This window comes from Geotrypetes seraphini, chromosome 2 (genome assembly GCF_902459505.1).
Source record: "Geotrypetes seraphini chromosome 2, aGeoSer1.1, whole genome shotgun sequence".
In the NCBI taxonomy this organism is placed as follows: domain Eukaryota; kingdom Metazoa; phylum Chordata; class Amphibia; order Gymnophiona; family Dermophiidae; genus Geotrypetes; species Geotrypetes seraphini.
In genome coordinates, this window is record NC_047085.1 from 349,405,445 (window position 1) to 349,432,382 (window position 26,938).

A 26,938-nucleotide genomic window follows, 5' to 3' on the forward strand; every position below is an offset into this window, starting at 1 on the left:
GGAATTAAAGGAGGAAATAGCGGGACTACTGCAGCAAATCTGCAACCTATCCCTAAAAACAGGCGTGATCACGGAGGATTGGAAGATAGTCAACATTACGCCCATCTTTAAGAAGGGATCAAGAGGTGACCCAAGAAACTGCAGACCGGTGAATCTGACCTCGGTTCTGGGGAAAATGGCGGAAGCACTGATAAAAGAAAACATCAATGAACATTTTGAAAGAAACGAACTTCTGATAACCAGCCAACATGGTTTCTGCAAGAGGAGATCGTGCCTAACGAACTTATTGCATTTCTTTGAAGGAATTAACAAACGGATGGACAGAGGAGACCCCCTAGACATTATATATCTAGATTTCCAAAAAGCCTTCGACAAGGTGCCTCATGAACGTTTATTCCGGAAACTGAAGAACCATGGTTAGACGTACATAGATGGATCAGAAACTGGTTGGCAGGTAGGAAACAGAGGGTAGGAGTGAAGGGCCACTACTCGGACTGGAGGAGGGTCACGAGTGGTGTCCCGCAGGGCTCGGTGCTTGGGCCGCTGCTATTTAATATATTCATAAATGATCTGGAAACAGGGACGAAGTGTGAGATAATAAAATTTGCGGACGACACCAAACTATTCAGTGGAGCTCGGACTAAAGAGGACTGCGAAGAATTACAAAGGGACTTGAACAAACTAGGGGAATGGGCGACGAGATGGCAGATGAAGCTGAACGTTGAGAAATGTAAAGTATTACATTTGGGAAGCAGAAACCCGAGGTACAGCTATACGATGGGAGGGATGTTATTGAATGAGAGTACCCAAGAAAGGGACTTGGGAGTAATGGTGGACATGACAATGAAGCTGACAGCACAGTGTGCAGCAGCCGCTAAGAGAGCAAATAGAATGATAGGTATAATCAAGAAGGGTATTACAACCAGAACAAAAGAAGTTATCCTGCCGTTGTATTGGGCGATGGTGCGTCCGCATCTGGAGTACTGCGTCCAATATTGGTTGCCGTACCTTAAGATGGATATGACGTTACTTGAGAGGGTTCAGAGGAGAGCGACATGTCTGATAAAAGGTATGGAAAACCTTTCATACGCTGAGAGATTGGAGAAACTGGGTCTCTTTTCCCTGGAGAAGAGGAGACTTAGAGGGGATATGATAGAGACTTATAAGATCATGAAGGGCATAGAGAGAGTAGAGAGGGACAGATTCTTCAAACTTTCAAAAAATAAGAACAAGAGGGCATTCGGAAAAGTTGAAAGGGGACAGATTCAAAACGAATGCTAGGAAGTTCTTCTTTACCCAATGTGTGGTGGACACCTGGAATGTGTTTCCAGAGGACGTAATAGGGCAGAGTACAGTACTGGGGTTTAAGAAAGTATTGGACAACTTCCTGCTAGAAAAGGGGATAGAGGGGTATAGATAGAGGACTACTGCACAGGTCCTGGACCTGTTGGGCCGCCGCGTGAGCGGACTGCTGGGCACGATGGATCTCAGGTCTGACCCAGCGGAGGCATTGCTTATGTTCTTATCTTTCTTGAATGATGCTGCACATGATATATCCAGTCTCCAGCACTATCCAACTGTAAACAAAGTATTTATTTTGAAGAATACAAGCCTTCTATCAAGCGCATCAGTGGAGAGACTCTTCAGCATCAATGGACAGATTCTTATACCACACAGGAACAGTTTAGCAGGCAAGCATTTTGAAATGCTTTTAATGCTCAAAGCCAATAAGAAACTCATTTGAAAATAAAGTACTCATTGTAATGTTCATATAGTTATAATTAATAAACAAAGTAACTATTAACTACCCTACCACCCCAGTCACTCAACTATCTCCCACTCCTTCCCAATTCTTTCTGATCTGATGTAACCTCGCTGTTATTACAGCATCTCTTGTTGTATATCATCTTGAACTGAAAAGGGATGACGGGATATAAATAAAGCTTTATTATTATTACCTGGTTAATTTTTTTTGTAACTAGTAGTATTTACATTTAGTGAAGAGTAACTGAAATCAGTAACTAGTTACGATGACTAGTTACATTTTTACAGTAACTAGCATAACACTGTGAATAGGCAAACTTTCACGGTTTGAATCTCGCAAAGGAGATGGTTTGGAAAGGCTGGAGTAAGCTTCAACAGCAACTCCAGTAGTTGGAACCTAAGGACAGTATCAGATGGACTTCTAAGGTTAGCAGCTCAGAAGAAACAAAGAGAGACAATTCAATCATGAAATTGTAATGCATGTGGTTACAGGGCAGACTGGATGAACTGTTCAGGTCTTTATCTGCTGCCATTTACTATGTTACTATAACTATAATAGGTATCTTTAAGACAAGGACATGCCTTTCACGGTGAGAGGCATGTCCTGTAGGCAATCAGCCGGCTTCTCTCCGGCCCTATTCCCTGTTGGCACCCCCCACTGGCGTCTTGGGGCCCATCTGAATTGCCTTTGCGCATGCGTCAATGTTGATGTGATGATGTCACGTGTGTGATGTCATCATGGTGATGCCCACACTTCCAGGTGCCTTGAGCTGTGACCCTTACCTTTAGTGTGCTGCAGCTCGAGAAAGTTTACAGGATACTGATTTACAGGATTTCAAGAGCATTTCAGCCAACTGTGAGGGCCACAGTGGAAGACTTTAGGGGTCACATGTTGATGACCACTGCCATAGCCTGTAGTTGCTGTGGAAAATGAAAAACTTTATAATCATTCAGCAAATAAATTGGAATAACATAGTTGTGATGGAGTGTATTGGAAGTTACCTGATTCCCTTAACAATCCATTAAAGAATCGCCTTACTTCCTGTAGTACAAAGCAGGAATGGTGTGGCTCAGAAAGCCAGATAAACCTCTGAACATAGGCAGAACATAGGGAGTTCCAAGCGAAGATGAGAACAGCTCTCCAGTAGATGCCTGCATCACATATCTGTACACAGTAGAAGTTTAATTAAGGTAGACCTTGTTTTATCTTGGAACCTTGTAGAATTCTTATCTGTGAGAGCCAGGCCTGGTTTTGGTTAACCTTGAAGACAGACTAGTGCACACAGATGCTGGAGCCATGTCAGGGACAGGACTGCAGGAAGATCATTGAATTCCAAGAGATTTTTCTTAGTTTATCCAGTCTGTGAAGGAAACGGGCTTTAAATTACTGTGAACAGTAAGTTGTTGTTTTTTGTTTTTTTTTTCATTTTCATCTCTTAATATTTTGTTAAGATTCCTCAGCACACCTTTGCCTCCGCTGCTACAGTGAAATATTTTATTTAACACCTGTTGTGTGCTGGTGTTTTACTGCTATATGTAGTGGGAATTCATAACAAAACAGTGGCACTTAAGTTCATAAAAGTACCTATCCAATAGCTTTATTGTAGCAGGGCTTATATTACATCTCCTCTGGAGTCCGTACTTATAGTGTTCAATCCAAACCTGTGAACTGGGTCTTGCAGAAGTGTGATACTCACAGCTTTCAACACCTCCCACATTGCCGTTGGAGTATAGTGCCCCCTTCAAGTTTTTTTTCTTCTGTAAGCAAATTGTGTTGAGGTGTTTCCGATCTGCACTGCTTAGGGTTTTTTTTGTTTTTGGGGGGGGTGTCAAAAAGTTTGTTTTTCAGTGGCTGTGGTACCCTGAGACCCTTTACCCTAGGTGTTCTCTGCTTGGGAAAGGACGCAGGTTCCACAGGGCCGGACTGCAGATTCACAGGGCAAACCTTCGGGTGGGCCTGTGAAGCCAGGCTGCAGTGTGCCACTTCAGAGCTCTGCATTCATACCACCGGGAGACAGTTTGCCTTCTGAATTTTTCAGAGGCTTAACTGCAGGCTGAAGGTGCCCTGAATAAGAACCCTCTGGGTATCAGGTGGCAACTGCGTATTTTCTGCCTCCATTGTGCTTTTAGGTTGCTTGGGTTGGGGGTGTGGGATGGTGTCTCGGTCATGGTCAGTCTGACTGGCAGCTCAAAGATTTCAAGATTTGGAGTTGTTTGGACATGTTTTAGGCAGAAAGTCCTTTCCATTCACTTCAGCTGCAGGCAGGCACTACACTGAACTGTGAGTAAAACACTCGTTTCCTATGGGCATCAAAGCAGCAACAGCCTCATTGGCTGCACAGGCCTGTCACACAAGACTGCAAAGGGTGCTTTCGACAGAGGATGCCTGCGCCAGCTGATGGTGGAAGGGGTGGATTATGTGGCTGATGCCTTGTATGACCTCATCAGGGTCCGGGGCAAAGTCTTGGCATATGCAGTCTCTGCTCACAGGATGCTTTGGATCACTCAGTGGGCTGATGACTCAGCTTCTAAAGCTGTCTTAACCCTTCAAAGGGAATATGCTTTTTTGGCAAGGGCCTAGACAAACTCATAGCCAGTGTAGCAGATCGCTGCCCTAAGTCGCTACCAGACAGCAGGCCTCACCGCCCCCTTTGCGGATTGAAGTAATTTTTGTTCCTCCCATCAGTCTCGCCAAAATAACTTGAGCTCCTCCACCCAGAGACCTTTCCAAGGGCACAAACAGTGCTATAACAGTCCCAGATACCAGCAGATCTCTGGGTCTCGCATCAACCCTTCCTCTAAAAAGTCCCAATGACGCCAAACTTGGAACCACACCTCCACATATTGGGGGGTGGTTGTTGGAATTTTTGGAGGGAGAAGGAACAGATTTCCTCAGACCAATGGGTACTGGACATCATACGAGAGGGGTTCAAGATGGTTCTTTTGTCCCCCCTCCAGATTTGTTTCAAGATTCTCCAGCTGGGAGGCTGGAAAGAGGCCAGGGTCTGAGCCACATTTCAGTGGCTCTTAGACATTTACATCATAGAGTCGGTACCTTAGATGAATCGGACTCGGGCAGATGCTCCTTATACTTCATCGTGTTTAAGAAAGGCACAGAGGACAGAAGGCCCATCCTGGAGCTCAAGGCAGTCGACGCATTTCTGAGGATTTCATATTTCCACATGGAAACAGCTCGATTGGTCATTGCAGCTGCAGGAGAATTCCTGGTGTCTCTGGATTTAACAGAGGCTTATCTTCATATTCCCATTTTCCCGGAACACAGGAAATAACTGAGATTTCATTATTCTCCAGGAGCATTTCCAATTTGCAGCCCTTCCTTCGGATTGGCATCAGCTCCACACTTTCACCAAAGTAATGGAGGTTAATGGCAGCTCATCTCTGCAAAATGGGAGACCAAGTAGACTCCTTTCTGGACAATTTTAAAAGATTTGGATAAATTCCTAAAAGGGAAGTCCATAGGCCATTATTAAGATGGCTTGGGAAAATCCACTGCTTGTTCTTGGGATAAGGAGCATAAAATCTGTATTACTTGGGATCTAGCTAGGTACTTGGGACCTGGGTTGGTCACTGTTTGAAACAGGATACTGGGTTTGGTCTGTCCCAGTGTGGCTCATCAGAGCTCTGTCCAAGCCAGAGTGTGAGCAGGCAGTGCGGAAGATTGTGGCTCTACTGCAAAGGCTGGACTGGATTGTCAACTTCAGGAATAACCAGCTAAAACCAACTCAGAGCTGGATATTCAGTTTGACAAGGCCCAGGACCATTTTTTTCTTCACAAGCCATGCAAACAAAAGCTCAGAAAACAAATCTTGGGTCTCTTAGCACTTCTGACCCCCATGACCCATCACTACCTTCATGTTTTGGCTCCATGGCAACCGCCCTGGAGGTTGTTCCCTGGGCCAGGGTGCAAATGCAGTCCCTACAGGAGACTCTCCTGTCTGGATAGTTCCCTCAGCATCCTTCTCTTCAGATGCAGCTCCTATGGACAAGGACAGTGAGGAGTCAGAGAGGGTGAGCCTTTTCAGCTGTGGAGCCCATTGCTGAGACCACTCCATCCAAGGCCAGTGGACTCTCCATCAAAAGAGGTGGTCCATAAACAGTTTAGAGCAAGGATCTCAAAGTCCCTCCTTGAGGGCAACAATCCAGTCGGGTTTTCAGGATTTCCCCAATGAATATGCATTGAAAGCAGTGCATGCACATAGATCTCATGCATATTCATTGGGGAAATCCTGAAAACCCGACTAGATTGCGGCCCTCAAGGAGGGACTTTGAGACCCCTGGTCTAGAGCTTTGAGCCATCAGGCTAGCATTAAAAACTCTAGAAAAGGCCCTAGAGGGAAAATTGATATGAATGTTTTCCGACAATGCAACATCGGTAGCGTGGGAGGTGCTGAAAGCCATGAATATCACACTTCTACAAGACCCAGTTCTTGGGTGTGGATTAGACATCACACGTATGGACTCCAGAGAAAATTAACGGAAAGAAGATTAACAAAGGTAAGAACCTAATCTTCCATTAAAGTCACATCTTGCTTTTTCTTTTTCAGCATCTTCAAGCAACTGCTACAATGCAAGATACTCAAAAATGGTTGCTCAAAAATAGATTCTCTACATACGCAAGGCTTTTCTCAAATTTCTCAGGTATGCCTTTATACTCATGGTGAAACTTTGCAAGAGGATGTTGTCTCACAAACAGTTCTATTGCAATGTGTCTAGTAGTCTTGAACACTAAGGTCTTGTATCAGAAACAGCAAGTTGCTTGCAGAAAATTGTCAATCGTGTTTTTCAACTCCACCTTCTTCCCAGGGAGCTGCTCCTGCTCTCTCAGAGAGTTTCTGACCCAAGAGCCCAGGTCCCCCTCCTCCAAACCCCTTTTCCTGTGATTTTTATCCTATAGGGAGGTTTCCACTAGTTGTTTTTGGTTCAATTTTTCTGGTTGTGGCCAATTTGGATTTTAAACAATCTTTTTTTTTTCCTTTTGCCTTCATCTGCCTCAAAACCCCTCGATTTTTCTCAGAGTCAACTGGGATGGACTCCGGGCCTTATCTCTATATCATGCCAGGTTTGCACTGGACGGCCGGTTGAGGAGTGTCCATGTACCCAAGTGCATAGGGGAAGGGTGAGAGCCTTGTGCTCCTCAGAGTCCTCCAGGACTGGGGATCTTCAGGAGGCATGTCCACAGGGGAAGAGACCCTTTCCAGTCAGGCATAGTTGTATGGGGGGGCCATGAAGCCCAGGACGACCAGCAGGGGGGCTTTACCAGGGTCGGAGAGACCCCCAGTACAAGGTTTCACAGTGGAGTTTGTGAGCCTTATGTGGAATGCTTATTTGAACTGCTGAGGGTCCTCAGAAGGTATTAGCAGTGCACCAGTGGTGATGGTGTAGGGGTTCGCCTCTCAACAGAACAGATTCCCCGACCAGATGAGGACACAGACTTAGCCCAGGAAGATCAGTTTGTCATGGACTGGGAGGGTTCCAGGTCCAATTCCATGCCACTTTTATCCCAGGATGAAGTGTCCCTGGCAGAGTCTGCTTCCATGCATGAGGACAGCAGTGAAGAGGTGGTGGTAACACTGGATTGGGGAAGATCCTATAGTGTGCCAGTTGTTCAGGGCCTCTGCACTTTCAAGCTTTGTTTCTACTTTGCTGCAGAGTTAAAGCTGTAAATCCTGCCAGCTGCTTCTCAGTGTTCAGTTATGAGCAGTTCTGTGGCTTCAACTGCGTTTTTTCTTTCACATCCGGACATCACTAAGCTGGAAGTCGCCAGAGGGATCCCGTTGAGTGACTTGACTATGGCCAAACTGATCTGATGGTGCCAGATTTCCAGCAGCTATTTGTTCAGTCAAAATTGGATTTGCTGGTGGCACAGGTCACTAAATGAACCTCCCTTCTTAATGAGGGAGAGGTGATGTTAAAAGGATCCTCAGGACCACAAGTAGATTTGGTCCTCAAGCGTCAATTTGAAGCTTTGGCCCTAGGGATTAAGGCGGCAGCCATGTCTTCCTTTGTGGGACATTCTTGTCACACTTGCCTGTCTTGGGCCTCAGACCCGATAGCTGGACAAGTTCCCCCAAATGTTCCTCTCTGGGGTGAATTATTCCAGATGCTCTGTATCAGTGTTATGAGCAAGGTCTTGGCCTATGCTCTCTCTGCCTGACGGATCTCTGGATCAGACAATGAGAAGCAGATGTTACCTCTAATGCTTCATTAAGCAGACTTTCCTTTCAGAGGCATCTTGGCAAGGGCCTAGATGACCTGAAGGCCTGTGTGATAGTTTGTCACACAAAGTCCTTACCAGCCAGCAGGCCCCAAAAAGCACGGAGTTTGGATCTGGGCAGATTTTGAGGCTCCCAAAGATTTGGTACGTATTTCAGAGGCCAGTCGATGCAAAGACCCTTTCAGGGATCGTATCAGAGATTCAGCGGAAGCAGGAGACAGCATGCCTCAGGCTCTTGCCTCTCTAGTCACTAAGAAAGCACAAATGACGCCAGGCCAGAGGCTGAGTTCCCCCAAAAAGGGGGCAAGTTGTTGGCTTTTTAGTCTTTCTGGTCTCAGATTAGCGCAGACTGCTGGGTTCTAAATGTATTCTGGGAGGGGTTCAAAATTGAGTTATGTGCCCTCTGCTAGACAGCTTTTTAATGTGTCCGGCTGGCCAGAGAGAGCCTTCAAAGTTCAGGCTATGGTGAAAAGGCCATAGAGCCAGTCCCGGATGTGGACTTGGACTCTGGTGGATACTCCATATACTTAATCGTGCCAAAAAGGCTCAAATGACTGCAGATCAACACCTCAAGTTGGTCAATGTGGCTCTAAAGATACTGCACTTCTTCATGGAGATGGTTCGGTTGGCCATAGGCCTCCATCAGATCCAGGAAGGCAAGAAATTCTCCCAGCACTACTGCCTCTATCTTCACATTCTCATTTTCCCAGCCCACAGGAGGTATTTGCGATTTCCTGTGCTGGAGCAGCATTTTCAGTTCTCCACATTCCCCTTCAGTTTGGCCACTGCTCCTCGCACCTTTACCATGGTGATGGTGGGGGGTAGCAGCGCACTTTCGCAAACTAAGATTCAGGTTCATCCATATTTGGATGATTGGCTTATCAGAGCTCTGTCCAAGGAGGAAGGCGAACTGGTGGTTTCAAGAGTGGTACAACTCCTCCAGAGCTTGGGCAGGATAGTCAACTTCAAGAAAAGTGAGCTGGAACCGACTCAGCACCTGGAATACCTGGGAGTTTTGTCCAACTCGGTCTTGGGCCAAGTGTTTCTTCCAGGAGCATTGGATTCAGACTCAGCAGAAATAGTCTATAAATTGCCTAGATCTCAGAACCATTCTTCCAGCCCTTCAGGCATTGGAGAAGTCTCTGGGGGGCAAGGAAGTCTTCTCAGACAATGCATCAGCAGTAGCATATGTCAACAGGCAAAGCAGCACTAGAAGTGCCTTTTGAGTCTAGAAGCTCAACTTCTCTTCCGGTGGGCAGAGGCTCACTTACAGGCTCTCTTGGCTGTGCACGTGGGAAATGTACAGGCCGACTTTCTCAGTTGACAGTCTCTTGACTTAGGGGAATGATCTCTGCCTCCACAGACATTAGACACCATAGTTCAGCAGTGAAGACCTCCACAGATGGATCTGATGGCCTCAGTGGTGAACGCCAAAACCCCTCATTTTTACAGCTGAAGAGCCAAGCTCGGAAATGAGAAATTGGATGCAATAGTCTAACTGTAGCCAAGGAATGAGCCCTTGTAGGTATTTTCCCTGTGGGCCATGCTTGGTCGAGTCATTCGCAAGGTTGCGACTCATCCCAGCTTAGTAGTCCTAATTGGCCCAATTAGCTTTGCAGACCATTACCTGTGTGGGTTTTTTGTTAGTTTAGTGGTTTGTTTGTTTTTTTGTTGTTTTTTTTTTTTTTTTTTTTTTTTTGCATCTTGGAGCATCAAGAGACCAGTGGTTCTTAAATGTATAGATGCTCCTTTCGCAGAATGTGTGTAATCACACATATACCCTTCCTTAAATATAGCTCAAACCTTGGTATATGGAATTAACAGGCAACTTGTAGACAGATCATTGAGTCCTGTTTTGTACACTAGTGCTGCCCAATTCAGGAAAAAAAAATTTGATTCGATTCAGCCTAATGAATCGATTTTTCGATTCGATTTTCCTGCCAAAGTGGATGTTTTTTTCAAATATCCTGGTGGGTTTATTTTATAGATTCTTCACCCCCTTTATAGCCTCTTCACCCACTTTGCCCTCTCCTACCCACACTGGCATTGTAGTGTAAACAAAATAAACAAAAAAGACTTTTCCTCTCTCTCTTAAATCCTAGCTCACGTTCGTGGTCTAATAGAAAATAAATTTATTTTTTCTACTTTTTGTTGTCTGATCATTATTCAGATCTTATCGGACCCCGGCTCCGGTTGTCTTCTGATAACTTGCTTGCAAGGGTCTCCTTCTTTCTTCTTTCTCCGTGCTAACCATCCATCTTCTATCTCTGTCCTTCCCTTCTGTTTCCCTTCCCTCCCCCAAAGGTCTGGTATTTTTCCTTCTTTTTTTTTGTCTCCATCCACAGATCCACCTTTTCTGAATTACCCTTTCATCCTTCATCTCTCTCTCCTTTCCCACCACCCCAGGGTCCACCATGTCTCCCTTTCTCTTCCCAACTACTCTCCTATCCAGTATCTCTATCCCCGCGCCACACCATCCCTTGTGTCCAACTTCTCTTCTTTCTGTTCCTTCCCTCCCTAAATCCCATTGTCCACCATCGCTCTCTCTCCTGTTTTTAGATCTTTATTTCTTTTATCCTTCCCCCATCTCCCCTGTCCATGATCTCCCCCAAGTCCATTTCCCCCTCCACCAAGTTCATTTCTCCCGTCTCTTCTCCCCATCTCTCCTCCAGTCCACCAACTCCCCATCTCCCTTCATCTACCTTTTTTTTATTTTTTTATGGAACTCCTAAGCCCCCCTCCCTCGCACCTTTCCCAAAGAGAGTCCGGCAGGAGGGACGCATCTGAGAAGAGGTCTGCTGGTGGCGGTAGCGATCCTCTCCTGCCAGCACTCCTCGTGTCTTCTCTCCACTGCGGCCCGCCCTCAGTGAAAACTTCCTGTTTCCGCTTGGGTGGCTGAATGGAGAGAAGACTCCCGGAGTAGTGGCAGGGTAGTGAATTGTATTCGCTACCGCTGCTTTTGCCTGGCCAAGGAAGAGAGGACAGAGCCTTGCTGCTGGGAAGGAGAGAGCCTTGCTGCCCTGATCTGCATCAGAGATCCGTTCAGGATTTCCCTTTGCCACGGGAGTCCTTGCTTCGATGTAACTTCCGGTTTTGCAAAACTGGAAGTTATATCGAAGCAAGGACTCTGGTGGCAGAGGGAAATCCTGAACGGATCTCTGATGCAGATTGGGGCAGCAAGGCTCTCTCCTTCCAGGCAGCAAGGCTCTGTCCTCTCCTCCCTGGCCAGGAAAAAGTGGCGGTAGCAAGGGGGCCATCAAATCAGTAAGTCTGATTTTATTTTCTCTCCAATAACAAACCGATTCGAATCGATTCACCCAAAGTGAATCGTAGAATCGATTCAAATCGCAAATCAGGCAGCACTACTGCACACAGCTGTTCTTCTTCTTTATCTTCTTTAGCCACCTCATTTGGGTTCTTTCAGTACCTCCCTAGGTTTTCTTCTGGCCCCAAGTCTTCTGTGTTTATACTGCTTGTTCTTTGGAGGCTGGTATGCCACACATTTTATGCCTTTGGCTTCAAATGGCCAGGAAAAGTATCTTTGTAGTATTATATATCATCAAATGTGTATAATACATATAATACATTTCCTTTTTTTTTTTTTTTTTGCTTATTGATAACAAAATATAATTTACCACAAATAAGAACATAAGCAGTGCCTCTGCCGGGTCAGACCACAGGTCCATCCTGCCCAGCAGTCCGCTCCCGCGGTGGCCCAAAAACAGGTCAAGACTTGTCTGAATCATCAGAAGGGGCTCCCTTGCCACCTTGGTTTCTCATTTAAGTCCTGCCTTCCTATCAAAGTCCTAGCCCTCCGGTCTTGCACATGCACGACCAGGTTGGTTTATAAGCATTACCTGGTTAACTTCCTATACTTGTGTTACATCCCAGCTCCTCCCTCAGTATCCCACAATCCCTTTATCCCTCAGGAATCCATCCAATCCCTGTTTGAATCCTTGTACCGTACTCTGCCTGATCACTTCCTCCGGTAGCGCATTCCAAGTGTCCACAACCCTTTGGGTGAAAAAAAACTTCCTTGCATTTGTTTTGAACCTGTCTCCCTTCAGTTTCTCAGAATGCCTCCTCGTATTTGCTGTCCCCTTCAGTCTGAAGAATCTGTCCCTATCCACCCTCTCTATGCCCCTCATGATCTTGAAGGTCTCTTATCATATCTCCCCTGAGCCTCCTTTTCTCCAGAGAGAAGAGCCCCAGCCTATCCAGCCTATAAATTTCATAAAAACATGTTAAAATCTGTGTATTAACTTTTTCCTCTCACATTATAGTTTTCAGTGGATCAGTTAGTTGATGTTAGATATGATAGAACTCTTTGTGGTTTTTGTTTGAGCTCTCTGTTCTTACTCTAATATCTGGGAGAGGTACCTAAGAGTAACTTTCCCATCAGGGCCTATTTTGTCAGTAAAGAATGTCCTAGAGTTAGGACAAGGGCAGCACTATTCAGCTGCTAATCTTGAAGCATTTTCTGATTGAGGTTACAAATTATTTGAGAGGAACTATTTGTATTATATAGTAGAGCAGGGGTGCCCAAAACGTCGATCGCAAAAGGCAATCCCTAGCATTCCCCCGGTCACTATCTCACCTTTAAAGTAGTGGAATTACAGCAGCCTACGGAGTGAACATAGCAGACTGCTGTCAGCCTCTGTAGCACATTCCCTCTGTCCCTGCCCCTGGCGTCAGAGGAGGTGCGGGACCACAGCAGAGGGAACGTGCTACAGAAGCCGATGGCAGCCTGCTACGTTCGCTCTGCAGGCTGTCGTAATTAACTTTCAACTGTGGTAGGCCCAGAGGGAAGAACGGAGGTGAGGGATCCAGTCTAAGAGAAGCAGCTCGATGATCAGTCTGAGGGAAACAGCGTAGGTGAGGGAAGCAGCAGAGATAAGGCCCCACACGTCAGGGTAAAATTGTGCCTGTTGCAAGGGCCCTGGTGGGAGGGGGATTGCCTTAGAGACACTGGATCGGGGAGGGGGGAAGAGAAGAGACAAAAGGACCTTGAGGAGGGGTGGGAAATGAGTCTTGAACCAAAAGGGAGTGGGAAAACAAAGCAGATAAGGCAGATCCTGGACTACTAGAGGGGTTAGAGAGATTGAAACACTGAACCGAGGAGAGAGAGATGCCAGGCCCTGGGGAGGGGGAAGACAAAGAGAGTGAGAGAGACAAAGACCTGGACCAAAGGTGGGAGGACTCAAAATGTTAGCAGAAGGAAGATAGAGGGAGAAACCTGAAACACAGGTGAGGCAGAAGAGAAGGGGGCAGATGTTGGACTACGGGAGGTGCAGACAGAAGAGACAGAGGGGGAAAGACCCTGAAGAAGAACAGAGAGAAGTAAGATCAGAACAGAGGAGGGAGACATGTTACCAATAGGGGTGGAGGAGAGAGGAAGGAAAGCTGGACTCCTGGAAGGACAGAGAGAGATGTTGGTTGGGGAATGGAACGAGGTCTGGAGGACAGAAGAGGTGCACTCGGTGTATATATATAAATAAATATGGGGGTCTTTTACTAAGACGCGCTAGTCGATTTAGCGCGCACTAAATTCTAACGCATCCATAGAATATAATGGGCGTATTAGCACTTAGCGTGCGCTAAATCGGCTAGCGCCCCATAGTAAAAGAGGGGGTATATGTTTAGTATTTTTATTGTTGGTAGATCATTTTGACTTGGTCATTTTAAAAGTAGCTCGCAAGCCAAAAAAGTGTGGGCACCCCTTTAGTAGAGTCTCGGTTAACCGGGATTCTCGCACAACAGGCAAAAAATTTCTGGTGTTAAAAAAAATAAAGTCCACCAAAGCATTACCAGCATCCTAAGCCACAAATCCTCCCTCTCTCAAGCCCCCAAGCAGCTATGAACCCCCCTTCCTCCTGTATTGAAGTACTAGTACAGCAGCAATCCTGAGCCTTAAAGCCCTTCTCCCTCCCTGAAGGGGCAGAAGCAGGCGGCGAACCTGCGCCGCGAACCCCCTCACTCTCTCCCTCCCCCTTATCCCAAGCTCAGCAAGAGGCAGCCTCAAAACAGGATGCTCACGGCCAGCCCTGGCAGGGCCTTTCCTCTGATGCATCAGGCCAAGCATTCCAATCCTTAGGGCTAGGCCAGAGCCTGTCGGGGACAGGGCTGCAAAACAACTACTGCATTAACTTACTTTTGTTCTTTAACCAGTCTATGAAGGAAACGGGCTTTACATTCTTGTGAATTTAAATAGCCTTTTATTTTGCTGTCAGCTCTCTGAGCAACATTGCTGGGGCTCTGTACTATACCCTCACCCATGCAGCTGCAGTGGCAAAAATGCAAAGTTTCTTTGATTCTGTTGAGTATTGTTCAACAGTTTTCTTTTTACCTTCCTTTTAATTTGCTTCCTTCCCCGATTGCTATCTTTTCAGGATTTTTTTCAAAGTTTATTTATTTATTCAGTTTTTTTAGCCCATCCTCCCAAAGGAGCTCAGAACAGGTTACAAATCAGGTACCCAAGCATTTTCCCTATCTGTCCAGGTGGGCTCACAGTCTGTCTAATGAAGCTGGGGTAGTGGAGGATTAAGTGACTTGCCCAGGGTCACAAGGAGCAGTATGGGGTTTGAATAAACAACCTCAGTGTGTGTAGCATAGTGGCTAGAACTACAGCCTCAGCACTCACTCTCACTCTCTCGCAAAACTGTTCAGAAAACAGGGCCTTCCTATGAGTGTTTATGGATGTTTCATTTTAAAATTTTTATTTTCAGGTGCAGATTTATTAAAACTAACAAGAGAGGATTTGGTACAAATCTGTGGTCCTGCAGACGGAATTCGGCTATTCAATGCACTTACGTCCAGGTAAATAACAAATGTAGCATTAGCCTTGAGGTCCAGGCATGTGCATTTAGTAATAAGCCTTCTACAGTTCTGGAAGGTATGAACTCAAAAAGTAGGTTGGCATGTTGGCTGTTTGGCTGTATATGCTGTAGCGGTAGTTGTTTGCAGTAAATGTGCTGAAAAGAAAACTGTGTTGTATACATCTTCAGGAAAGGCCACAGATATGATGCAGGGCACTGATGAGTTCAAAGGTGGACATTAAAGCTGGAAGATGTGCAGTTGGGCAATACTGATTTCTTGAGGACGGGTGGTTTGTTGCCAAAAGACAAATTTCTCATTTAGGTGAGCTATACCCAACCTAAAGTCTAGAGGTCATGGCTGCTTAATGGCTAACAAGAATTCAGAGTTGTGAATTGTGTGCTAAGTGTAAACATGAATATCTGTGGAACAAAAGGGCAGGCTTTGAAGTTGCCTTTGTCATTTTTTGTTCTATTACCAAAGTCTCTCAATGCTTTTCCTCCCTAATTTTAAAAGTGTGAATTGTAATTTACTGACTTGGCAGTACTTCATCCACCTTCTGTTTAGAAGTATTTCTGCACTTCCTGAAAACAGGAAGCAATTATATTTTAGGAATCATTTTTTGGTAAACCTTTGGAATATGTTCTTGTTTAAACTTTATAAGCATTTGGGGTCCTGTCAAAAATAGGTTTTGTTTAATTTGTAAATGTTAAAAAACATTTATTTATTTTAAACACTTATCTGTTTTCTCCAAAACAACTCAGTTTAACATACATAAATCAGTCTGGTAATTTTGAATCAGGACCATCAAACTAACAATAAGGCAAGGGGTGTTTTGTTTATTTTTTATTGTTTAAGTTTTTAGATTTTTAATGCATCTTTTTACAAACTAAAAGTACATATTTTTGATGCAGAAATACAGAAATAGGAGGACTAAGGATTTTGTATATTTTTGTGCATACATTTTAAACTAACATGGTATATTTATTACTTGCAGGTCTGTTAGACCCCGTCTAACTATCTATGTCTGTCAGGAGCATACAAAAAATGTACAGCTGGAAAGGCAACAGGATGCTGATGATGGAGATAATAGCAATGGTGCAATATATGGTATGTGTGTTAGCTTATGCTAAAACATAGCAAACTGAATTCATTTTTATGAGCTCTTAGATTAATTCTGATTGAGCATCAAAGTACCAGCATAGTGTTCACAAATGAAGTGTTTTCTACATCACCATAAAAAAGCTGGAACTCTCAGAAGGGGGATTTCAGTGTGTGGTCTGAGGGCATCCCTCCTGCTGCTCTTTAAGTTAAAGGTGGGATTGTGGGTTCACGGGGGGCCCAGGTGACCGGAGGAATTGGGCATACCTCCTGCTGTTCTCTTTAATTTAAAGGTGTGTTTTTTGTTTTTTTTTAAGTTCAGGGGTGTGGGCTGTTGGGGCACAGATATGTAAGTGTAACACACATCTGTGCCCATGGAAAAAAAAAATTAATCTTCCTGCTCCGAACAGCTGAGCAGTAGGAGGCTGCTTCAGGGCTTCCCCTGCCAGCTCTGCATATGTCAGTTGCTTTCTCCAATGACTGACTGGATAGGAATATGGCGGAACTCTGGGTAACTAATTTGCATGTGAAATTGAACATCAAGCGCCATTTTCAAATTGGACAATTAATTGGTCCCAGAGTGATCCACAGGATTTTAACAATGATTTTTGTGTATCCTTTCCTTAGTGCTCAAAATCTCTAGTGCATAAGTGCAAGGTAGGCATGCATATGAGGAGGGGGGAGGGGCATTGGCAGGCCAGGGGTGTGTCAAACATTTACGAGCTTTTAGATCCGTTAAGTGTGAAACTACAACATAACTATGGACATTTGCACCGGCCATTTACATGGCATAAGCTGCTATGCCTACATATAAACATGATGGCAGATAAAGGCCAAATGGTCCATCCAAATGGTCCATCCACAGCATCCACCATTCCCTGCTCTCCTTAAGAAATCCCACACGCTTGTCCTATGCTTTCTTGAATTCAGACAACAGGTTTTGCCTTACCACCTCTGCTGGAGACATTGTGCATCTGCTATCCTTTCGGTAAAAAAGATTATCCCAGGACAAGCAGGCATATATTCTCACATGTGGGTGACGTCATCTACGGAGCCCCAGCGCGGACAGCTTTTCAAGCAAACTTGATTGAAGTTTCAAGTTTGCACACTGCACCACGCATGTGCATGCCTTCTCGCCCACTAGAGGGCGCATCTCACCTCGTGGTCCTCAGTTCAATTTTTTCCGCGGAGCCAGAAAGCCCTGTGGATTTGAGCTCCAATTTTGCTGCCTTTCTGCCGCCGCGTTTGAGTATTTTTTCGAATCGCGGTTCTCTTTAGTTTAGTTTTAGTGTTAGTTTCCTTCGTTTAAAAAAAAAAAAAAAAAAAAATTTTCTTTTCGTTGGGCTCCGGGGGCTCCCGGCAGCCGTGGCCGCGGGACGTCGGTCGTTCCCGGCCTGTTTTTCCGTACATGTCCCGTCCTGTGACGGGTTTTAAGAAATGCAGCCGGTGTGAGAGGTTGCTTTCTATCACCGACCCCCACCGGTGGTGCATTGTTTGCCTGGGCTCGGATCATCCGACAGCTTCTTGTGACCGTTGTGCTACTCTTCAGCCCAGAGCTCTCCGCCGCCGAAGGGCCAGAATGGCGGAGTTATTTGCCATGGACGCGCCTGTGAAGGCCTCGACGTCGGCCTCGGCTTCGGCCCCGGCCTTGACCTCGGCCTCGGCGCCCTCGGGGGCCTCGGCTTCGCCTCGACCCTCGACATCGAAGGCGTCCTCGGGAAAACCTACGTCGGGTAAGTCCTCTGTTCCATCCCCGACAGCTAAGAAGCCATCCTCTGCCCCGGCTAAGGCGAGTGGGTCGGCCTCGGCCCTGCCTAGGACCCCGGCATCGCACACCCCGAGGGAATACTCGAGACCGAGGTCGCCCTCCAGGGAGTGTGCTCCGGACACGGAACTCCCGACCTTCGTCGGGATTCCGGCCTTTCAGGACCTCCTCCGAGCTCTTATTTCATCGGAGCTGTCGGGGGCCCTGGAAGTGCTGCAACGGGCTTCGGTCACGGCTGCCTCGACCTCGGAAGCCCCGACCTCGGCGGCCTCGGCCTCGGGTATTGAGGCGCCAGTAACCTCGGCCCCGGTCTTGCCCTCGACCTCGGCCTCGGGGGTGCCACCTGAGCAGAGCGTGCGACCCAAGGACAAGATGCGCCGGGTGCGCCGCATTTCCTCCTCCTCCTCGGGTTCTTCCCGGGGCGCCTCGCCCTCGACGCGACCTCGGACGGGGCGCCGCTCGAGGAAGCCGAAGCGCCCGCGGGGCTCTCCTCGGCGGCACGATCGTTCCCCGCCGCTCGGGGGCGAGGCTTTGCAGGTATCGGAGTTGCGCCTCGATAACCCGAGGCTTCTCCGATCTCCTCCTAGAAGGACTTCCCGTGCCGCCTCGCCGAGGAAGGGGGAGAGGCTCCCCCGGACCCCGGGGTCCTCGCCCAAGGGTTCTTCGAGGCGGAGAGTTTCTCCTTCTCCCTCGGGGCCTTTGGAGCGGGAATCCTGGGGCTCGGGGTCGGCGAGGGATCCTCATTATTCCCACGAGGCCTCTCCCCTCTCCTCGGTGGGGAGGTCGAGAACCCCTTCTCCACCCGCCAGGCCGTCCTCATTTTCCACCTTTGTTCAGGACATGGCCCGAGCTCTAGGGTTGGACCTCATGGTGGGTTCTCAATATTCCAAAGAATTTTTGGAGGAGCAGGACCTTCCCACCCCGCCTAGGGAGGTGCCTCGGCTCCCCTTGAATAGAATCCTCCTGCAGACCTGGCTGAAGAATTTGGCTAACCCCCTTACAGTCACGTCTGTCCCATCCAAGATGGAAGCGAAGTACAGGACAGTGCCCCCTAAGGGGTTTGAGAAGGCGCAACTCTCCCACCAGTCTCTACTGGTGGAGTCTGCCCTTAAGAAAACACAGCCCTCCCGGGTTTCTGCGGCGGTTCCACCCGGCAGGGAGGGGCGGACCCTGGACAAGTTTGGCCGTCGCCTCTATACTAATTCCCTGATGGCCACCAGGGTGCTAAATTATGCCTTCACCTTCTCCTCATATCTGCGTGGCATGGTGAAGGACCTTCCTCAATATCGAGACTCCCTACCGGACTCCCAAAGAGCAGGATTCGATAAGTTTATGTCTAACCTGTCTCAATTGCGGTTGTACCTCTTCCATGCGGTGTACGATGCATTTGAGCTGGTTTCGAGGGTGTCGGCTTTCGCAGTGGCCATGCGCCGTCTGGCCTGGCTTCGCACCCTCGATATGGACCCAAACCTGCAGGAACGTCTTGCAGACTTGCCTTGTGTGGGGTCCGAGTTATTTGACGAGTCCTTGGATGCGGCGACCAAACGGTTGTCGGAACAGGAGCGCTCGTTAGCCTCCCTGGTCCGCCCCAAGCCTAGGCCCCCGCCGCAGAAACCCTTCCGTCCTCCGCCGCGCCGATATCCTCAGAAGTCTACCCCGGCTTTTTCTAGGCCACCGCCGAGACGTCCATCTCAGCGAGGCAGAGGGGGACAATCCCAAGCCCCGGCGCAGGGTCCTTCCAAACCCGCGCCCTCCTTTTGACGGGCTGAGCGGAAGGGGCTGGTTCCCCTCCGCGATTTCACAGGAACCCCTTCCCATAGGGGGGCGTCTTCGGTCCTTCTATGTGGCCTGGACCGAGATAACATCAGACGCTTGGGTGCTCCGGACCGTCTCCGAGGGCTACTCGCTCAACTTTGTGTCCGCACCACCGGATCAACCCCCGGGGGCTACCTCTTCCAACCGAGCACAACTTTCCATCCTTCTGGCCGAAGCCAGGGCTCTGTTGAAGCTTCGGGCGGTGGAACCGGTCCCCAAAAATCAGCTGGGGAAGGGGTTTTACTCCCGTTACTTTTTAGTCCCAAAAAAGACCGGGGACTTACGCCCCATTCTGGATCTCAGGAAGCTCAACAAATTCCTGGTCCGGGAGAAGTTTCGAATGCTGTCTCTCCCGATCTTGTATCCTCTTTTGGAGGAAGGGGACTGGATGTGCTCCCTCGACCTGAAGGAAGCGTACACCCATGTTCCGGTGCACCCCGCCTACCGGAGGTTTTTACGGTTCCAGGTGGGAGATCTGCACCTTCAGTACAGGGTCCTGCCCTTCGGCCTGGCCTCGTCCCCTCGAGTCTTCACGAAGTGCATGGTTGTGGTCGCGGCAGCCCTGAGATCTCGTGGGCTGCATGTATTCCCGTACCTGGACGATTGGCTTATCAAGGCCCCGACCAGGGAGGGGGTTATCTCAGCGACCCGACAGTCTATCGTCTGCCTGCAGAGACTCGGGTTCGAGATAAATTTTCCCAAATCACAGTTATCCCCGGCCCAGTCTCTTCAATTTATAGGCGCAGTGCTGGACACTGTGCGCCTGCGCTCGTACCTTCCGCCTCCGCGGTTGGAAGCCTTGGTGCGGATGGGCCGTCTGATCTCTCAACAATCGGTGGTCTCGGCCCAGCGCATGATGATGCTGCTGGGCCACATGGCATCGACGGTCCACGTCACTCCGTTCGCCAGGCTGCACATGAGGATTGCTCAGTGGACCCTAGCTTCTCAGTGGCGTCAGGATCGCGATCCGGTGTCTCGTCTCATTGCGGTGACTCCTCCTTTGCGGAGATCGCTGCGTTGGTGGACCAACTCTTCCAATCTGTCAGGGGGTTTACTGTTTCTCACCCCTCCCTTTCGCAAGGTTCTGACCACAGACTCCTCGGAGTACGCGTGGGGAGCCCACCTCGACGGTCTTCGAACGCAGGGCCTATGGTCTGCCGAAGACCGTCGCTGTCACATCAACATGCTGGAACTTCGTGCCATCTTTCTGGCGGTTCGTGCATTCGACCACATACTGCAAGATCGGGTAGTCCTCGTTCGGACGGACAACCAAGTAGCGATGTACTATGTGAACAAGCAAGGTGGGACGGGGTCTTGGCCCCTCTGCTCGGAGGCGCTTCGTCTTTGGGAATGGGCGGTCTCCCGGAACATCTTCCTTCGGGCGGTCTACATCCAGGGAGAACTGAACTGTCTGGCGGACAAACTCAGTCGGCTTCTGCAGCCGCACGAGTGGTCCCTAAACGCCGGAGTCCTGCGCGAGGTTTTCGATCGCTGGGGAACGCCGCAGGTGGATCTGTTTGCCTCTCTGGAAAACCGCAAACTGCCCCTGTATTGTTCTCGGATGTACTCCCGGGACCGTCTGGAAGCAGATGCTTTCCTTCTCGATTGGGAAGGGAGGTTCCTGTATGCGTTTCCTCCCTTTCCGCTGATCATGAGAACGTTAGTGCGTCTCAAATCGTCCGCGGCCACTATGATTCTCATTGCGCCTCGGTGGCCGCGTCAGCATTGGTTCTCCCTGCTGCTGCAGCTCAGTGCCAGGGATCCTCTACTTCTGCCTGTGTTTCCTTCTCTGCTGTCTCAGAGTCAAGGGTCAATGTTACATCCCAATCTTCAGTCATTACACCTGACAGCTTGGTTTCTTGCTCCTTAACTTCGCCTGGTCTGTCTCAATCTGTGAAGGAGGTATTGGAAGCCTCCCGCAAGATTTCTACCAGGCTTTGTTATTCACAGAAATGGACCAGGTTTTCCACCTGGTGTTCTTCTTTTCACCTGGATCCTGTTTCGGTTCCGGTGTCCTCGGTCCTGGAATACTTATGGCACCTGTCGCACTCTGGTCTGAAAACCACCTCTGTGCGTGTTCATCTTAGTGCCATTTCGGCTTTCCATCATCACCTGGATGGACGTGCTCTTTCGCTCCATCCTTTGGTGACACGTTTCATGAAAGGGCTACTCAGGGTTTGTCCCCCTCTTAAGCCTCCTCCTGTCGTGTGGGATTTGAATGTGGTTTTGGCTCAATTGATGAAACCTCCCTTTGAGCCACTCGACAGGTCTCTGTTGAAATTTCTGACTTGGAAGGTGATTTTTCTGATAGCTCTCACATCCGCTAGAAGGATTGGAGAGTTGCAAGCTTTGGTTGCGGACCCTCCCTTTACTGTATTCCATCATGATAAGGTGGTTCTCCGCACGCATCCGAAATTTTTGCCCAAGGTGGTGTCTGATTTTCATCTCAATCAGTCCATTGTCCTTCCTGTGTTCTTTCCGAAACCCCACTCCCATCCTGGCGAGACGGCGCTTCACACACTTGACTGTAAGAGGGCATTAGCATATTACCTTCAACGCACCAGGTCTCATAGGAAGGTTCCTCAATTGTTTTTGTCCTTTGATCCTAATCGATTAGGGCATCCTGTTTCCAAGCGCACTCTGTCTAACTGGTTGGCTGCTTGTATTTCCTTTTGCTATGTTCAGGCTGGTCTTCCGCCCCCAGGTCGAGTCACGGGGCATAAGGTCAGAGCGATGGCAGCCTCGGTAGCTTTCCTCCGTTCTACACCTGTGGAGGACATATGCAAGGCGGCCACTTGGTCTTCAGTTCATACATTCACTTCCCACTACTGTCTGGACACATTGTCCAGAAGCGATGGCCGGTTTGGCCAGTCGGTATTGCGTAATCTATTTTCCTAAATTGCCATCCTCCCACCTGCCCTTTTTTGGTTAGCTTGGAGGTCACCCACATGTGAGAATATCATGCCTGCTTGTCCTGGGATAAAGCACAGTTACTTACCGTAACAGGTGTTATCCAGGGACAGCAGGCATATATTCTCACAACCCGCCCGCCTCCCCGGGGATGGCTTCTTTGCTAGTTATGGAACTGAGGACCACGAGGTGAGATGCGCCCTCTAGTGGGCGAGAAGGCATGCACATGCGTGGTGCAGTGTGCAAACTTGAAACTTCAATCAAGTTTGCTTGAAAAGCTGTCCGCGCTGGGGCTCCGTAGATGACGTCACCCACATGTGAGAATATATGCCTGCTGTCCCTGGATAACACCTGTTACGGTAAGTAACTGTGCTATTTCCTTAGATTACTTCTGGTAATTTATCACTGCTTAACCTCATTCTATGCCCTATCATTTTGGAGTTTCCTTTCAATTGAAAGAGACTTGCCTCGTGTATTTAAACATCTCTTATCATATCTCCCTTCTCCCACATTTCCTCCAAAGTATACATATTGATATCTCTCCCCGTACACCTTAAGACGTAGATCATCAACCATTTTTGTTGCCTTCCTCTGGACTGACTGCATTCTGTTTATATCTTTTTGAAGGTGCAGTCTCCAGAATTGTACACACCAGTGTCTTATACAGGGGCATCAAACCTCCTTTTTCCTATTTTCCATTCCTCTTCCTACCACCAGGGGAGTCAGTCAATCAAGGGCCGCAATCCAGTCGGGATTTCAGGATTTCCCCAATGAATATGCATGAGATCTATTAGCATACAATGAAATCAGTGCATGCAAATAGATCTCATGCATATTCATTGGGGAAATCCTGAAATCCCGACTGGATTGTGGCCCTCAAGGAGGGACTTTGACACCCCTGCTATACACCCAAGCATCCTTCTAGCTTTTGCTGTTGCCTTTTCAACCTGTTTGGACACCTTAAGATCATCACATACTATCACACCCAAGTCCCGCTCCTCTTTCATGCACAAATGTTCTTCAACCCCGGGAAGGGGGGTCAAGATGACTGACTGATCGGAAGCGTGAATGCACAGCTCTCTGGTGTCTACAACCTCAATAATATTTCCCAAGTCAACTATGGTGAAGCACAAGGCAAGATTCATCTATATCCATCAGTTGACTTACCAGTGTCAACCTTAGTTCAGTAGTCGATGAACTATATTACCCCAATTACAATGCTGAAACTGGATCAGGGGCTGGGCATTGGAGGGCCCTTGCATGCAGCTGTAGACAATATACTGAGCCCCGGACCTATAGAGGCTTTCCAGAACCGAATGTGTGGATAATGCCATCAATGCAAAAAGTGCTGCTTCAGCAAGTCAGTTTATGGGGCTGAAAGGAGCTGGTATTTCTACCTCACCAGTGTTCCAATGTGAGGCTACAGGAGCTGCTGAAGATGCCGGAGAAGGAATACCTTTGGATGGGGAAAAATACTCTGGAGTCAATGATGAGAGATGTTTGAGAGGTCAAAACGTGAGTGGAACTGTTGAACATAAGAATTGCCATACTGGGATAGTCCAAAGTTTCATCAAGCCCAGTATCCTGTTTCCAACAGTGACCAACCCAGATCACAAGTAGTAAAACAAATTATGCTGCTTATCCTAAGAGAAGTTTTGAATGCAATTGGTTCTTTAGAGAAATCTATACTTCATAAATTTGAGAAAATATTAGAGGGCCCTGACTCTCTCCATATGAGTCTTTTTTTTTATTTTTTAAACTTTATTTTTATTGAATTTAACATACTTACAAGTATAACTACTTGGTTTAGAAATACAGAATCATGTTCCAAAAGAAAAACATCATTAAACATTACAATATTTAAAATAAATATATATATGAAACTTAACTCTTCCTTAGACCTCAAATTAGGAGGAGGAAAAAGAAAACAAAGATATTATAGGGAGTAATATTACAATAATATAACAAAAACGTAAAGGCTTAAACGCTACAACCCAGCAATTCCTTTAAGCTACAGTCCCTCCACTAGATAAACCTTTGAGATCCAAAAAGGAACGTAGATGATCTGGTGCAAAATACACATATTTCAGACCTTTAAACTTACATTTGCATGGATAAGCTAGCAAAAAAGTAGCACCTAGCTTCCTTGTCTCTTCTCTCATGCCCAAAAACATTTTCCGTCTTTCCTGAGTTATTCTAGTTACATCATGATATAACCATAAACGTTGACCACAAAAAAGTGATCCAGACTTTTTAAAGAATAACCTCATAACTGCATTAAGATCTTGTTCAAAGATAAAGTTAACAATTAAAGTTCCTCTCTCTTTAACTTCCATAGATGATTCCTCTAATAGTGCCGTAAGGTTTTGCAAGTCTTTATCAGTGACCAAATTCTCACCTTTAGGTATATCTGAATTTCTTTTTGAAGTAGGTAAAAAGTATACTTTATTTAAAGGCGGAATCTGATCTTGCGGATAATTCAAACATTCTACCAGAAATTTTTTTAAAATCTCAATGGGTGATATTGCCAAAATCCTTGGGCAATTTAAAATTCTCAAATTCAATCTTCTGTTAAAGTTCTCAATCATTTCTATTTTACGGGCAGTGGAATTTTGTTCTTTAATAATAGTGGTAATTGAGTTTTTCAATGAAGCTGACTCAGTTTGTATTTTGGCCATGCACTCTTGCTTGACTTTTAGCAAACTTTCAGAAAAGTTATCCATTTTCTTAACATCTGAGGCAGTCTTCTCCACCTTCATATCCAGTCTCTTGATAGCCTCCAAAAGTATTTCCAGTGTCACTGCTGGGGTGCTTGTTGGTGCTCCTTCTCCTTCGGCAGCCCTTCCTCCCAGCGTTCCAGCTAAGGCAGTAGCTCCTCCCATTGCCTGCTCCGGGGTCTCCAGCTCCTCTCCCTCGGGGCCAAGCTCGACACTCTGCGCCTCTGCTGGACATGGGGGCGCAGAGAGATGCGGTGGAGATAGAGATGTTATCAGATCCAGAGACCCGAGTGCTCCCTCACTCAGGTCCGACGCGGAACTCTTCCGACGCGGGGAAATCTGGGCGTCGGCTGGGCTCAGCGGCTGCAAAAACCGCTGAATTGTCTGCTGGGCAGGAGACGATGTGAGCAGCGGCAAATGCCCCGCTCTCGCACTCCCCTTCCTCTTCGTATGAGGCATTCTGTTAAAGTAAGTATTTGTTTCCAGTTGAAATGAAGAAAAAACGCTAAGCCTGCCGAGCACAGCTACATAGCGTCCGCCATCTTGTATTCCTCGCTCCATATGAGTCTTAATAGGCAAGGGAAAACTATTAAAGAACAGGAGGACAAAATTTTAATCTTTGGAACAGTCATCGAGAGAAGTGAAAAATGTTCATGTTGGTTTATTAAAAGATAATTCTATCCCTCAGAAGAAACTAGAAGCATTAGACAATTTTGAAAGGCATTTGAATTTGATTCTTACATTTTCCTAAGACTCCTATATTATCACCTTTGGAGATGCAAAAGAAATGTTTAAATGAAGTCCTAAAGCTATCACCTCAATCACCTATTATTATTAGAGCCTGTTACATAGGAGATTGAGCGAGCCTTACAGGTGGGAGAGAGGACTATACCTGCAACAACAGAATTTCTGAAGAATTTTGAAGATGGGGTTTCAAAGACTACCTTGATTGCCACCTTTGCTTTGGAACCTGATCGTGTCTGGATTCTTAGATTGTATTTCTGCTATAAACATCAGTTGTTTCTGGGGCAAAAAAATTAATGTATTTCCAGGGTTACTCAATGAAGGAGAAAAGCCTTTTTGACATTTAAATCTCAGGTTTTGTCCCTGGGCGGAACGTATTTCCTATAATTTCCTTGTAAATGAATTATTAAATTAGGGGTAAGAATTATGCCTTTACTGTCCTGGAGCACTTAAAGAATTTTTGGGAAGCTAAGACAACATAAATTAATAATAAATAAAACATTTCTTCACCCCCTAAACTACTGTTCCCTTGCATTTCTTAGTGTTAAATCTTATCTACCAAATTTTCAGACCATTCCTCAAGCTTTGCTAAGTTCTTCCTCATATTTTCCACAACATCAGGGGTGACTACTCTTTGCAGATTTTGGTATCTGTAAAAAGGCAAATCTTACCACTCAACACTTCAGCAATATCGCTTACAACAATATTAAAAAGAACAGGCCCTAGAACCAAACCTTGAGGCATACCACTGGTAAAACATCCCTTGCCTCAGAATGATCCCCGTTGACCACTACTCTCTGTTGCCTTCCACTCGACCAGCTCCTGATCCAGTCCATCACTTTGGGGCTTATACCAATGGCACTCAGTTTATTTATTAGACGCCTTTGTGGAACACTTTCAAAGGCTTTGTTAAAATCTAATTATACCACATTTAGTTCCCTTCCTCTATCCAATTCTCTGGTCACCCAGTCAAAAGAAATTGATCAGATTTGTCTGACCAGACTTGCCTTTAGTGAATCTATGTTGCCTCGGGTCGTGTAAGCTACAGAATTCCAGAAACATCACTATTCTCTA

General features: G+C 46.9%; 1 protein-coding gene across 7 annotated transcripts in view; it reads left to right on the top strand.

The window, feature by feature from the left end:
- UBP1 (upstream binding protein 1) overlaps nt 1–26,938 on the top strand; it is a 262,645-nt gene that overhangs the window by 166,758 nt on the left and 68,949 nt on the right. For 6 of the 7 annotated variants that reach the window (XM_033930367.1, XM_033930368.1, XM_033930366.1 and 3 more), the window contains 3 exons: nt 6,330–6,423; nt 14,725–14,815; nt 15,810–15,922. In XM_033930367.1, coding sequence (XP_033786258.1) covers nt 6,330–6,423; nt 14,725–14,815; nt 15,810–15,922 — 298 coding nt within the window. Of the gene's footprint in view, nt 1–6,329; nt 6,424–14,724; nt 14,816–15,003; nt 15,137–15,809; nt 15,923–26,938 lie in introns of all 7 variants that reach the window. The other variant, XR_004538055.1, reaches the window with a different exon arrangement.